Source organism: Schistocerca piceifrons, chromosome 4 (assembly GCF_021461385.2).
Source record: "Schistocerca piceifrons isolate TAMUIC-IGC-003096 chromosome 4, iqSchPice1.1, whole genome shotgun sequence".
Classification (NCBI taxonomy): domain Eukaryota; kingdom Metazoa; phylum Arthropoda; class Insecta; order Orthoptera; family Acrididae; genus Schistocerca; species Schistocerca piceifrons.
Window position 1 is genome coordinate 498,276,839 of NC_060141.1, and position 13,140 is coordinate 498,289,978.

The 13,140-nt window shown below is 42.0% G+C and overlaps 1 protein-coding gene across 1 annotated transcript in view; it reads left to right on the forward strand.

Moving 5' to 3' along the window:
* The window catches only part of LOC124796246 (protein phosphatase 1 regulatory subunit 12A-like), a 371,361-nt gene that overhangs the window by 169,435 nt on the left and 188,786 nt on the right, over positions 1 to 13,140 (forward strand). The window contains 1 exon segment of the mRNA XM_047260342.1: positions 5,030 to 5,103. Within this exon segment, the coding sequence (XP_047116298.1) occupies positions 5,030 to 5,103 (74 nt within the window).

The window sequence follows — 13,140 nt, forward strand, 5'->3', positions numbered from 1 at the left end:
CTAGTGGCAGGATTTGGAACATTTGAGGATATGGCATGGGAAACAGGAAATCCATTTGTGGACTAGGTCTACTTTTTTTTTGGGGGGGGGGGGGGGGGGAGGGGGGGGTGTTTATACCTGTCTGAAAAGGCCCTTGTGAGACCTACAGCATGTTGGGCAGGGGAGCTCTCATCGCTGCAGCTAAGTCGTCTAGGCTCTGTGGAAGGGGCTTTTTGGTGTTTGGGTGGTTAGTGGATTTAATGTGGACAGAAGTGTGGATAGAGCCATCAGCGAGGTGGAGGACAATGTCCAGGAAGATGACATGTTGGTTAGAGGAGGACCAGGTTACAAGGATGGGGGATGTTGAGGTTGTGAAGGAATATGGATAGGGTGTCACGGCACTGAGTCCAGGTCGTGAAGATATCATCAGTGAACTTGAACCACACTAATCTTTCATCCTGCTTTGAAATGAGGAATATCCTACCCAAGATCCTTCTCATCCCTCCTGAAGTGATGGTGTCACTCAATCTCCACAACATCCTAGTCCTTTCCTATGCCACTTCCACTCCCAACCACTTGCCCCTGTGGCTGAACAAGGTACAAGACCTGCCCAATCCACACACCCAGCACCACCTACTCCTGTCCTGTCACAGGCGTATCCTACTCTATCAGAGGCAGCACCCCCTGTGAAAGCAGCCATGTCATATATAAACTCTGCTACAAAAGTTGCACAGCCTTTTATGTTGATATGACTATCAGCCAGCTGTCCACCAGGATGAATGGCCACCACCAAACTGTTGTCAAGAACATAGTTGACCACCCAGAGACACAATATGCAGCTGGCACAACATGCTCAGATTCTGTGGTTGATTCACAACCCAAGCCATCTGAATACTTCACTTTACCACCGGCTTCTCTCAACTATGCAGATGGAAGTCATCCTTGTAACACATCCTCCTCACCCATAATCGTCCTGGTTTCAATCTCAAGTAACCTACTGTCCCTGCGTCCTCCACCTAAAAGTTTGCCCTTCCTCTGTACTGTCACCCCCCCCCCCCCCCTTTCCTCCTAGTTCACACCCCATGTAGCCACAAGCGTTTGCTGCTTCACACCAGTCAGTGCAGCTATACCTGCCACCCGTCCCTCCTGCATTCCTAGCTGGCAAACTGGTCTCCTTCTGAACCAATAGCCACCCATCCACAGTCTCTTTCCTTACTTCCCACCCCCTCTCCCTCTACCCACCCCACCCCACTCAACACTACCCTCACCACAACCAGATCACCTGCCACAAAATAGCATTGATAAAGGATGAGTCTAAACTAGCAAGTTTTCCTTCTTTTGTTTGTGCCTATCGACAATTTGATGCTTCTACTTTTCAGTGAGTGGTCTCCTTTAATCCTAAAGTATTTACAAAAGTAACTGAAAGTAAGGCAAGGATTTCACGTCCAAATAACTTCATTTGATTTTATTTTTTGTGCTTTTTAAGTGCCTGTGTATGTATGGTTAACACAAGCAGTCAAATGATGGCAATTTGACTCCCAAATGCATTGCTGAGGATTATGTTTCTAACGTTAATGGTTTGTGCTAATGTAATTCTAATGATTATCTTCACAACTGATACCTCAGGTCCTAAAGATCGACAGTTTTAGAAATCGGCACTTCTTCAAAGTCGCTTCTGTCGGCAGATTTGTTTGACATTTGTAGCCTATCTCCAATGTTATTCAGTCTGTATATTGAGCAAGCAGTAAAGGAAACAAAAGAAAAATTCTGAGTAGGACTTAAAATCCATGGAGAAGAAATAAAAACTTGAGGTTCGCCGATGACGTTGTAAGTCTGTCAGAGACAGCAAAGGACCCGAAAGAGCAGTTGAACGGAATGAGCAGTGTCCTGAAAGGAAAGGAGGGTGTAAGATGAACACCAACAAAATTAGAACGGAGAATAATAGAATGTAGTTGAATTAAATCAGGTGGTGCTGAGGGTATTAGACTAGGGCTGTGTCCTACGTGAGCAACAGAAGCGAGTGACTGCTGGATACGCAGCACTCCAGCGACAAACAGCAACATTGGGTGAAAACCTTGGGTGTCCTGTGTGCGAATGACCATGTCACGCTACAAGATGGCTGCTTAGAGCCAACCAGCCGTTTTTACAAAACGGTGTCCTTAACGTGTAGAATACTGTAGCTGGAGAGTAAGGCTACAGAATTAGGTTCACTTTAAAAATAAAGCAAAAAGAATGCTGTGCATTAAATTTACAAAGGGAGGGATCTCCCTGGAGAATTTCATAAGTATCGTCAACTATGAAGATCACCAGACAAGTTCTTCGAATACATGTGAATGAGCAGAGGAGCATTTGACTATCTCATCAATAAATTAAGTATGAATTATTTTTTTACATGATCAAGAACTTGTAGCAGCCAATTAATGCAGAGGAATGACTATTACATGCTAACTACACTCATGAGCACACAGTGGCCCCAGCGAACAATAGCTAGCTGTGGTGTAGTGGTAGTGTATACAGTTCTTAATTACGTTTGATGAAAAGGTCCTAGGTTCGTTTCTCGGTTGTTCTTATATTTTTACTGACTCAGTTAAGATTCTGTATACTAAGTTTTATGTATACTGTCTACACTGCATCGCTAAGTATATTTTTAAGGTCTTGCCAAAGAACTTGATCTTCATAACTATCCCAGTATATCGCACACATTTAATTCCTAATAAATTACGATGAACCATGAAATTTTACAGATATTTGATATTATGAACATAATTAATCAGCAGTCAGTGTTAAGGCCAAGTGTTTCAATTACTCTAAATAGTCTGTAAAAGAAAAGCTTACATCATTTTTGAAAAGAAAGTCAAACATTTTGTGTAATGATTTGTCTAAAAGTATGAAATAAAAAATATTAGGGAAACGTTTGGTGCACCTCATTTTCTGTTCATGATTTCGAGCATCATTCAAAGGCACGTAGAACGTTTCTCTGATCTACTTATTTCCTTTACACAAATCATTTCATAAAATATTTGACTGATTTCTTCCATTTTTGAATTTCAAGTTTTGTTCAGAAAGCATGATCTTACTGACTCCTTGTTTGCCTTCCTAACGTACTTGATTTGAAGGAAGCCTTTTTGACATTTAAATACTGCACCAATGTAACTTTTTACATGCAGAATAGCTAGGTCTTGAACAGATGACATTTTTGACACTTCATTTACTACAGCTTTTCATGAAATATTTCAATATTTCCTCAGTTTATTAATTAAGTTTTCATTCATTACCCTGATTACTTTCAAGCAGTTAATATTTTCAGGCCAAGCTAGACCTCATGCTGGTCACTTTGATACCTAATTTACCTGTTTCTCTCCCTTTGTTTGGCTATGAAAATTTGGACAAAACCTCATGTTGTAAGTTATAGGGAGTCTTGTTTTTGCTCTGCTCACGCATTTACAAAAATGTATCGAGCGTTACCCACATGATAAAATAGTCCTTTCTGTGTGCTGTCATTTCCAAAATTCGTTGTTTAGATATCTTGAACCTGTTATGAGGTACGACGATTTTTATGTCCACTTGATTCCCAAAGCACAGGATAGGTTCGGACGCGCAGCGAGTGCACCGTCTGCGGATATAACAACCAATATCTCAAGAATGAAAAGATATCATTCCAGTCCCAACATTAAATACAATTTAGATATATTGATTACATTTCATACGCAATAATGTATGGTCTTAAATGAACTATGTGGAAAGTCTGCACAATGTGATTTTACCTCCACAAATTCTTAAAAATTTCATGCAACCATGTACTCAATAACTAAAATAAATTTTGACCTTTATCATGTAAGGATATCAATGTATAGGTTGCAGAAGAATCAAATTTTTTCACCAAATAGTTTTCTGAAATCGTATGTTAAGTAATTCATACCTGCCATCGCGTCTGCTCCACTGCGTTGCCAAGAAGACGTGTGTGTCGCTCTGTGTCGTGCGCGCTGCAGCGACAAGATTCAAACACATTTGAATTCAAACATCGCCAGTTGCAGCGGGAGACAGGTAGCGACACAGATGTTGCTCACGTAGGACATTTTGTAACTACACCTGCGGTTGTGTTTTGTCGCCTGAAGCTGTCGCTCACGTAGGACATGGCCTAGGAAATAGGACACTGAAAGTAGTAAGAGTTTTACTGTTTGAGGAGCAAAATAACTGATGACGGTCAAAGTAGAGGAGATATAAAATGTAGGCTTGTGATGGTAAGGAAAGCGTTTCTGAAGAAGAGAAATTTGTTAACATCCAGTATAGATTTAAGTGTCGGGAAGTCTTTTCTGAGAGTATACATATGCATGGAGTGTACCCATGTATGGAAATGAAACCTGGCTGATAAATAGTTTAAACAGGAAGAGAATAGAAGCTTTAGAAATGTTGCTACAGAAGAATGCTGAAAATCAGATGGGTAGGTCATGTAACTAATGAGGAGGTACTGAGTAGAATTGGGGAGGACTTTGTGGCACAACCTGACTAAAAGAAGGGATCAGTTGATAGGACATGTTCTGAGGCATCAGTGGATCACCAATTTAGTATTGGAGGGAAGTGTGGAGGGTAAAAATCGTAGAGGGAGAGAAAGAGATGAATACACTAAGCAGTTTCAGAAGGATGTAGGTTGGTAGGTTGCAGTAGTTACTCAGAGATGAAGAGGCTTACACAGGATAGAGTAGCATGGAGAGCTGCATCAAACCAGTCTCTGGACTGAAGGACATAACAACAACATTATTGCTAGAATGTTTTTCTGTTCATCTGTGCTCTAATTATCTACGTTCCCTTGTGCATTGCATGCCCTCATTGTTACCAGGTTACATTCAGTCTGGCAGTGAGCAGTGATCGTGATTTTTGGCTCATAAGTGCATATTGTCCATATGATAATGCTTGCACAAGTAGTGTACACTAACACACAGAGTACTGTGTGTGTGTGTGTGTGTGTGTGTGTGTGTGTGTGTGTGTGTGTGATTTGAAATTTGTCAGAGCTTTGAAATTTTGAACAAAACTTTTAACTTTATCTTTTCAGAGAAGAAAAACAAGGCTAATAGGGATGATACTGCCAAAACAACAAGCATAGAAACCAACAAATTAGTTCCTAACGTAAGTAATCATACAACACAACAGATTTTAATAGCTTATAATTATCTTGAAAATAACATACTGTGAAGGGGAAAAGAAGTCTCTGAATACAGTACTTTAATTGTTGGAGGGGGCCCAGTGTGGAATGGAAGTGGTATAGATGATGATTTGGTATTGGGGACGATGAACTGATGCCAGAATAGGTGTACCTTACACTTACTAAAAAAAGGCTTTAAAAGGTAAGACTGACTGAGTTCATTAAATTACAGTGGATGCAGCTGGGTCATATGTTCAGGTTCCTTTTACTATGTGCAGAGAGGGTAAACTGCTTTAAGGTGAATTCAGCTGACCAGCATCCTTCAATAAAAGTAAACTGTAGAGTGTACCACCTATTTCAAAATGATATGGAAAACTGTAGGCAAAGTCAAATAATTAAGATGATTTTGAGTAGTCATAGATACACATTAACTCGTTTGTGTATTTCTTGTGGATGAGTAGAGTTAGTATTTATTTCAAAAACAACATTCTTTTCAGATAGGTTGTTGTTTCATAAATCGTTGAGAACAGCAGCTTATGCAGCAACAAATGATTGTATTGAGCTTTCATGAAAGTGTGTTGAACCGATTTTGAGTGACAATAGATATATTCATATGTGAGTACTTTAGTGTTGGACTTCCAGGAGTATTCTACAGAGAAAGAAGAAATGGAATGCCACCTTTCCTCATTCAGAATACATCATGACTTTCTCAACAATAATAGAGGGTGAAGCACTACAGTACTAAATAAATAAATAAATAAATGTGAATGGTGTTAATATTAGAGTCTTACTTCATAAGATATTGATCTTTACATTGGAAAGTGTCAGAACTGAACTAAACAGTAGACATGCATGCAACAAATTTAGTCACCAACACACTTGCAGTAATCATTCATACGACTTGATAAAGTTCACCAGTCCTAAAAGGAATACAGTAATTAATGAATATATGGTGTGCCTATGAATATCAAATATTTTATCACTTTCTGTGAAGTCTCCTGTGCATAAGATAGAAGAATGGCATGGGCTAATACCCAGCACAGAACTAAAAGGCACCAAGGTACGACTTAAGATTGTGTTAAAACTTAAAGCACACACGATTCCCATTTGCAGCATATCATTGTAAGCTATATTGTAAAGACTTTACCTATTAAGGTGCTTGAAGCATTAGTTGTGATAGCAGGGTGTGTAAATTTATTTATTAAACAATGGAAACTCCAGGTAGGAAGATCATCCTCTAGGTAGGAAGATCATCAATTTTGGAAAATATAGATTGCTACTTACTGTAAAGATAAAACATTAAGTTGCAGACAAGTATTATTAAAACACCTACACATATGCTTTCATCCATAGCCTTCATCGGAAAATGAAAGAGAAACACACACCATTCATTCACACAAGCAACCACACCTCACACACACAAGACTGGCAGATCGGGCCAAAATACATCATGTGGGATGAAAGGAGCAATCTGGAGGGGATGGGGAAGGGAAAGGGGTAGCAGTGTACGGGTGGAGGGAGAGAGAAGCACTGTCTGGCAGAGTATGCAGGGACTAGATGCCAACATGCGGAGTGTTAGGAGCTCGTAGGGCAGGGAGATGGGGAACAGGGAACGAAAAAGAGGAGGAGTGGGGGAGATGTGCAGGTGCATTGGCAGAGGGCGGCAAACAAAGAGGGTGGAAGACAAGCTTGGGGAGGAGGTGACAGAGCAGGGAGGGTGAAGGGTGTGAGGCTAGTAGTTACTGTAGGTTGAGGCCAAGATAATTATGTGAGCAGGGAAAGTGTTGTAAGCATAGCTTCCACCTGTACAGTTCAACTTTCGCTGGTGGTGGAGGGGAGGATCCCAATGGCTTGGGTACTGAAGTAGCCATTGCAGTCGAGCATGTTATGCTTAGCTGCATATTGTGCCACAGGGTGGTCTACTTCGCTCTTGGACACAATTTGGCACTGACCATCCATCCTGGTGGACAGCTGGTTGTTAGTCATACCAATATAAAAAGCCATGCAATGATTGCAGCAGACATGGTAGATGGCATGGCTGCTTTCACAGGTGGCCCAGCCCCTGATGGGGTAGGATAAACTGTGACAGGACTGGAATAGGACCGAGCGAGTTGGTGCAGTGATGTCAGCGTACTGGACTTGCATTCGAGAGGACAACCATCCAGCCTGTGTCTGAACAACTTGATTTAGGTTTTCCATGATTTCTCTAAATCACTTTGGGCAAATGCTGGGATGGTTCCTTTGAAAGATTATGGCCGATTTCCTTCCCCATTCTTTCCTAATCTGGTGGGACCAATGACCTTGCTATTTTGTCCCCTCCCTCAAATCAGCCAACCATCCAACTGGTATAGGAAGTGCCTGGTTGGGTTTGATTTGGCAGGCCTTGCACCACTGTGGCAAGGGGTTGGGATTGAGAATGGCATGCGGGTGAACTAGGATGTTGTGGAGGTTGGGTGAGTGATGGAAAACCACTTTAAGAGGAGCGAGAGGGATTTTGGGTAGGATGCTCCTCATTGCAGGTCATGGTGATAGGTAATCAAAGCCCTGACAAAGGATGTGGTTCAGTTGTTCCAGTCCAGGGTGGTAATGGGTGACAAATGGGTTGGGGGTGTGAGGGGAAGTGGCACAGGAGATCTGTTTGCGGACTAGGTCTGAGGGATAGTGCTTGTCTGTGTAGGCCTTGAGGAGAACCTCAGTGTACTGAGCAAGAGAGTTCTTGTCACTGCAGATACACTGTCCCCAGGTAGGCAGCCAATATACGAGGGAGTTTTTGGTGTGAAAGGGATGACAGCTGTTGAAATGCAGGTACTGTTGGCAGTTGGTGGGTTTAATGTGGACAGAGGTACGGATGGAGCCATCAGAAAGAAGGAGGCAACATCTAGGAAATTGGCACACTAAGTTCAGGAGGACCATGTGAAGTGGATGGAAGAGAAGATTTTGAGGTTGCTGTTGAATCCTGTCTAGTCATTGAATATGGGGTGTCTAAGAAACCTACTTTCTTGGATCACTAGACAACACTTCAAGCAAATCGTATTAATGAGTTTTATTACAAAAAGGAAAAAATACAATACCTAACTTCGTGTGAAACAGATGTGTCGCAGGCAAAGGGCAACAGACAAGATAAGAAATCTCTTCAGTATAACAATTCCAAGTTTGAGCTACCTACATAGAATGTACAAGCAAAGTAATGAGCTTTAACAGTTCTGTTCAGGTCACTGGTTTTGAAGCTTCTCGTAGAACTGGGCCGCGGCCAGTCGGGCCGGCGCTTACATTCTCTTCGCTTAGAGGCCACTGCTATCTTGTTGTCGTGGAGAGGGGTCAATCAACGTGCAATTGGCTGATGTCTTCTTCACAGCCCTTTCTGCTCTCTCATTCCCAACTGGCGTGCCAGCACTTGCCTTTACGCCATAACAGTTGCATAGGTATTATCAGTGAACCTGAACCTTACTAGGGATATGGCATTTTGGGAGGCCAGGAAGGTCTCCTCTAGATGGCATAGGAGGGCACCATGCAGGTGCCCATGACTATGCTGCTCAATTGTTCGTACATTTAACTTCCCTTCAAGGGAGTAGTAGTTGCGGGTTCTGATAAAATTAGTAAGGTGTATGAGGAATGAAGTATTGGGTTTGGAGTCTGATGGATGTTGGGAAAGGTAGTGTTCCAAAGTGGTAAGACCATGGGCATGAGTGAAGTTTGTGTATAGAGAGATGGTAGTAAGGTGTATGAGGAATGAAGTATTGGGTTTGGAGTCTGACGGATGTTGGGAAAGGTAGTGTTCCAAAGTGGTAAGACCATGGGCATGAGTGAAGTTTGTGTATAGAGAGATGGCATCACCAGTAACCAGAAGGTAAAGGTGTGGGGATGGTGGAGAGTCGGTGAAGGAAGTGATTGGTATCTTTGAAGTGGGACGTTAGATTAAGGGCAGTTGGTTGGATGTATTGTTCAGTGGTGATCAAAATTCTTTCAGTGGGGCGCAGTAACCAGCTATAGTGGGGCATCCAGAGATGTCGGGTTTGTGGATTTTGGTGAGCATGTGGAAGGTGGATGTATGGGGTGTCATTGGGGTGAGGAGGTTAATGGATTTAGAGGAGAAGTTCTGGGAAGGACCTAAGGCTTTAAGCATGGTTTGGAAGTTGTGTTGGACTTCTGGGATGATCTCTCTGGCAGAGTTTATAGGTGGAGGAATCAGATAATTGGCGGAGACCTTCTACCAAGTAGTCACTGTAATCCATAACAGTGGAGGAACCTTTGTTAGCCAGTAGGGTGATTAGGTCAGGATTTATTTTGAGGTCTGCCAGAGTGATCCCATACCTTAAATAACAACTTCCAATCCCTGTTTAAAGCCTTAGGCCCTTTCCAAAACCTCTCTTCCAAGTCCATTTCTCTCCTTAACCCAATGACACACCGCACACCCACCTTCTACATGCTCCCCAAAATCCACAAATCCAACAATCCTGGATGCCCCATTGTAGCTGGTTATTGTGCATGCACTGAAAAAGTTTGGCCCTAACTGACAAACACCTCAAATCATTTGCCTGTAATCTAATCTCCTACAGCAAAGATACCAACCACTTCCTTCATTGACTCACCACTATCCTCACACCTTTATCACATGGATCCTTACTCAACATTGTTGACACCACCTCCCCACAAACAAACATCCCTCATGCCCACGGTTTTTGAACACTATCTTTCCCAATTTCATTCAGACTTCAAACCCAGTACTTCATTTCTCATACACCTTACTAACTTTATCCTAATCACAACTACTTCTCCTTTGAAAGGAAGTTAAATACACACACAATTCTGCAGCACAGCGATGGGCACCTACATGGCACCCTCATATGCCAACCTGTATATGGCCATCTAGAGACTGCCTCTCTAGACTCTCAAAAAGCTGTACCCTAATCTGGTTCAGGTTCATTGATGATATCATCATTCCTACAGAACCTTAGCATCTTCTCTCCATCTGCTTCACCCGGTCCTCCTGAACCCAGTGTGCCACCTTCCTAGACACTGCCTACTCCTCTCTAGTAGCTCCATCTGGGCCTCTGTCAACATTAAACCCACTGCTGCCAACAGTACCTGCATTTACAGTTGTTACCCCTTTCACACAAAAAAGTCCATCCCATACAGCCTGGCCTGCTGGGAGATGGCGTATCTACAGCAACAGGAAATACCGTGCTCAGTATGCTGAGGGTATCACTGAGGCCTTAACAGAAAGGTACTGCCCCCCCACACCTCATCCACAAACAGGTCTCCTGTGCCATTTCCCCTTACACCACCAATCCTCTTCCCACACCCATGAACCGACCAGAAACTAGCGACCTCTTCGTCACCCAGTACCACCCCAGATTGGAACAGCTGAACCACAACCATCGCCATTGCTTTGATTACTTATCATTATGCCTTGAAATGAGGGACATCCTACCCAAGATCCTTCCTACCTCTCCTAAAGTGGTGTTGCGTCACCCACCCAACCTCCCCATCATCCTCGTCCCTCCCTATGCCATTCCCAATCCCAACTCCTTGCCACAAGTATTATACCGCTGTGGGAGTCCCAGGTGCAAGACCTGCCCAATCCACACATCCAGCACTTCCTATTCCAGTACTGTCACCTGTGAAGGCAGCCATGTCATTTACTAGGTCTGTTGCAATCATTGCACAGCTTTTTATATTGGAGTGACTATCAACCTGCCACCAACCAAAATGAACAGCCACCGCCAAACTGTGGCTAAGAGCAAAGTATGCTTGTGGCGTACCACATTTGACTTAAATGGCTGCTTGACTACCTGAGCCATCATGATCCTCCCCTCCACCACCAGCTTTTTTAAATGGCACAGGTGGGAGTTGTCCATACAAATCATTTTCTGCTCCCATTATTATTTACATCTCAACCTACAGTAACAAACTGTCCCAACACCCTTGACCCAACAGTTTCCACGCCATCTGTCCTATCACCCCCCATTCTCATCTCCTTACCCTCTTTATTTGCAACCCTCTGCCAATGCACCCACCCGTATGTTCCTGCTCCTTTCCTTTTTTGCTCTGTTTCCCCCAACTCCCTACCCCACAACCTTCTGTCACTGTACCTATTGGCATTTTAGTCCCTGCGCACTTCGCCAGACAGCACTCCTGTCTCTCCTCACCCGTACACTACTTATCTGTTCCACTTCCCCGCCCCCTCTGCTGCTTCCATCCCTAGTGATAGTTGCATTCTGGCCCAAGCTACCACAGTTGGCAGTAATTTGTGTAAGTGTTTTAATAGTGGCTGTCTGCAACTTAACATGTCATCTTTATGCTAAGTAGCAATCTTGTACATTGTAAATTATTTATTTATTTTTGCATTTTTGTGCTCTACATCCTGTAGATATTGTGCAAGTTATTTATCAGTCCATCAAAGCTGCTGTTGCTGTTTTTTATTTTTCTGCCACAAGTTTCGATCTTTGATAATTCTCTGTTATTTTGACAATGAGTAAAACAGTACATTATCATTAATTACACTGCTGGCCATTAAGACAGTAACACAATTAATGAGGCATGCAATAAAAATCAAATTTTCCATGAAGTGAAGTGTACTACTTGATTGAACATGCAGATGATTAACATTGCAGTAAACCTACACAAAGTAGCTAGGAGTAATGCCATTCTGTATACTAGGAAAATTTATGCAATTGCAGCAGGTTCCACATTCAGAAATCATGTTTGAATAAGGGGTGTGTGTGAAAAGATTGTGTTACATCTCGTGTAAGAACAACAAGAAACACCTGTGAGTAAATGTTGAAATAAAACTGGCAGAAAGCAGTCTGTCATGCTTGCAATTTATTGTTTCACGGTATTTCTGCTCTCATTGAGTGGCATCCCACAGTTGTCATGTGAATATCGAATCTGTGGGTTCTGGAGAGCCACACTTAACCACACTGAATGCTGTGTGAGCTCTCAGCAACCCCATGCCCCTAGGGCCTGAGAGTACAGACATAATGTTCACACCACTGTGCAGGATCTTGCAGCCGTTTAGAGTACCTTGAGTCGAAAAATGAGCTTGTTGCTGTAAGAGAAGTGCTTGCAAAGACTGTGGCTTCACTTGGAAATATAATGCAGTGTTTCTAATTGCATAGGAAGTGGTAAGTGTCTTTACAATGAAAGTAGTTTCAGAAAAGTTAGCTGATGAACTGTAACAAATTTCGATATACTCAAATTGTGCTCAGTTCATTGGTGAAAGAACATGCAGAGTTAACCCACCTCATGCGAAAAGACATCTGAATTGAAGAAACTTTCTATTGTAAGTGATTTCTATCAAGGAACGGCAATTTAATACAAAAAGGATAAAAACTGTTTTTTGATCTCTTCTGGACAGTTCGTAACATATTATTTCAATGAAGTGAGGCAAATAGAAATATTCAGTTACATAATGGCTATTGTTTGCAAAGGCTTTGGAAATAAACATGTCAACAGACATAGACCAGATAATGGGAAAGAAGTTTGATTACTTGATTCAGGAATGCAGTGATAAATAGGATTAAAAGATACTGAGTGCCTTGAATAATTAAAATTCATCTCAGAGTGCTGAAGATTTACAGTACTTCCAAGGGCATTTGCAGAAATTTATCGGAGGGGCAGTAATTGCAATTTTTATGTAACTGCTGTGGGGAGTTCGAGAACGTGTTGTGCCCTAAGAACTTAATTTGACAGGAAGTACACAAAACTTACTGCATCTCACATTTGACAGTTGTGTACTGAATCTGTTTCTGAAGTTACTTAAAAGGTACACGTATTTCATTAATATCTGTGAAGTACATATTTTATCATAATTAAATCTGAGTTAAGAAATAAATTTTCTTCAGTACGGGTACTACAGCAATGAATTTATTAAAAGAAGGCAGTATTTTCCATGTTTGCTGTTTTAATTTTATTTGTTCATGGCTGGTTGCATCCTTCTAGACCATTCTCAAGTGATTTTGTAGTTCTGCAATAGAAAACTATGCCTTAGACATTAAGATGTCGGCATCTTTAAACTTGTG